This window comes from Alosa sapidissima, chromosome 10 (assembly GCF_018492685.1).
Source record: "Alosa sapidissima isolate fAloSap1 chromosome 10, fAloSap1.pri, whole genome shotgun sequence".
Classification (NCBI taxonomy): domain Eukaryota; kingdom Metazoa; phylum Chordata; class Actinopteri; order Clupeiformes; family Clupeidae; genus Alosa; species Alosa sapidissima.
This window is the reverse complement of record NC_055966.1, coordinates 14337444-14339943: the sequence shown is the minus strand read 5'-3', so window position 1 is coordinate 14339943 and position 2500 is coordinate 14337444. Positions and strand designations below refer to the sequence as shown.

Genomic DNA, 2500 nt, shown 5'->3' with positions numbered 1-2500 from the left:
CCATCATCTCTCTTTCTCTCCATCTCTTGCTCTCTCTATCTCTTCATAAACATTTATTTCCTACTTTCTCCCCTTACATGTACAGTATCTTATTTTCCTTCCATCTTTACCACTTGCTGTCTATCCTCTACTTAAAATCGGTGTTTCTCAGTCTCTCTCCTCTCCACAACTGTCTCTCTGTCATACTCTTGCAACAACAACAACAACAATTTCCCTGTGGGGCAGAATAACACACCCACTCCCAACACAGCAATTAGGGTGTCCGCCTCATCAGACAAAAGAGAGATGGAACATAGGGCCGCCGGGCCGGTGGAGAGCCAAAGACAGCAGAGCAGCACTCTGTGCCAAGGCTGGTTCACTGAATTACACAGTTCTCCCCCTACCCACCCACAGTGCCAGAGCCTCCCACGGCTCACATGACGCAGGCTGGCACCACTGGCGGAGACACCTGGAGCCTCACGTGGAATTCATACTGAAACGTTGCGTACGTGTAAACCTGGGAAGTAGCGTACAAACAAAAAATGATGATGTAGGAAACTGCATATGCAGCATTCCACGCAGCTTTTCTTTGTATATCCCAATTAACGTGAAATTAAGCGCACATGCACAAGCACTAAACTCCACCCTCTCTCCTCCCTAAATCACGCTCATTTTAATATGCTAACTAGAAGGCCACTCATAGCACAGACATCCGCGAAGGCAAAATGGCCTATCCTGCAATATTAATGAAAAACAAGTTGTGGATCCATCGTTCGAGCACTGCTATGAGGCACACACCACACATACTCCTACTCTTCATCTGAGCTAAAAGAAACACATTGGCATCCATCCTTGACAAATGTCTGAATGATGATTAGGATCAAGTGGAGAATATAACCCCTGATTAAGAGTGCTAATCCTGGCCAAACGGGTGTCACAGCTGCTTACTGGGCTGGAACCTTCCGATGAGGCTCAGGCCTCTTCCCACGAGAGCAGGACTGGATTACAGGCCTCTGGGTGCATCAAGCGTAGCAGCCAAGCCAGCCGAGGCAGAGCGGCGCTATGCTAAGCTACACTGATCTGAGCTGAAGCGCTGGGCTCTGTCCAGCTAGCTTGCCCGTCTCCTCCTCGTCCATCTCCTCCTGCAAGAGCTGCTGGGGACCCATGAGAGCCTTTGAGAGCCCCACAGCTGACCTCCGCACTCCAATCCACAGCCTCTCCCGAACATCAATAAATAAGTAGCCATTCCTCACCTCTCCTCTCAGGTCAGTCCACTACACATTCCATAATTACAGGGAGAAGGGGAAGCTTTCAATGGCTTGTTTATTTCTTTTTCCATTGGGGTGTGTGATGGCGACTAGGGAGAAACACCTGGCTGCTTATCGCTGAACAGACCACAGAAGCCCATGGGAAGCCTTAGAGACAATCCCTGAGAGGTCCATCCCAACAGGTCAGTCAGGGTCAGCTACAGCCTGAAAATGTATGTGTGTGTGTGTGTGTGTGTGTGTGTGTGTGTGTGTGTGGAGTTTGCTGATGGGTTACACTTGTGTTTGGGGGGGTGGGAGTGGTGGGGGGGGGGGGGGGGGTCTGACTTACCCTCACATTGTCGGGGTGAAGACCACCTGGGTGCTTATCCATGTACTGACACAGATCTGTATGCTGCAGAAACAGAGACAGAGACAGGATGAGAGAGAGGCAGAAAGAGAGAGAGTGAGAGAGAGGGAGAAAGAGAGAGTGTATGAGAGAGAGAGAGGGGGGGGGGTGGGAGGGAGAGAGAACACAAATGGAGAGCAATCATTACACTGAAAGCAGTAATGCAATGCCATATTCCAAACTATACTCCTTTCTAAATGGATGCCTCTTCCAGGCCTGTTACTTGAGTAGCATAACTTGATTTGAAGGAACAGCACATTGATAATGGAGGAAGCAAAAAAAAAAAAAGAAAGATCAGTGTTTTTCCGTGTTTGTTGTTGAGTACATACTGCCCCTCCCTATCCCACAATCCCCCTCTCTTCCTGCTGCCTGTCTCTCTGAGCCTCTGGCCTCCATTGCTCTAGGGGACATGTAGCTAACGGGCACTTTAAATGACATGTATGTGGTCCATGCGGGCAGATAGAGTGGGCCTATCAGCAGGGCTAGTGGTGAGCAGAGAGGCGAGGGCTAATGGGATTGTTTAAACTGAGTGCCGAGTGCGGAGGGCTTGTCGGGAAGCTTCATGTAAACATCCTCCATTCCAAGCTCTCATTCCGCCGGAATTACACTGGTCCCTCGTTTCATGTTCCCATTCTGCGCCGGCGGGAAGACAGAGATGGAGGCGTGTTGGCAACAGCATGGCAGAGACTGTGTGTGTGTGTGTGTGTGTGTGTGTGTGTGTGCGTGGGTGCATGTGTATGAGTGTGTGTGTGTGTGTGTGTGTGTGTGTGTGTGTGTGTGTGTGTGTTTGAAGTAGAGAAAGGAGAAAGCACCCCAGATAGATGTGCGTTTCCCCTTATGCATAATGCAGCCAGCTCTAACAAGCTAC

At 49.8% G+C, this 2500-nt stretch overlaps 1 protein-coding gene across 3 annotated transcripts in view; it reads right to left on the bottom strand.

Moving 5' to 3' along the window:
• Positions 1-2500, bottom strand: part of cdk14 (cyclin-dependent kinase 14) — a 173830-nt gene that overhangs the window by 92626 nt on the left and 78704 nt on the right. For all 3 annotated transcript variants that reach the window (XM_042106533.1, XM_042106535.1, XM_042106534.1), the window contains one exon: positions 1576-1638. In XM_042106533.1, coding sequence (XP_041962467.1) covers positions 1576-1638 — 63 coding nt within the window. The remainder of the gene's footprint in view (positions 1-1575; positions 1639-2500) is intronic.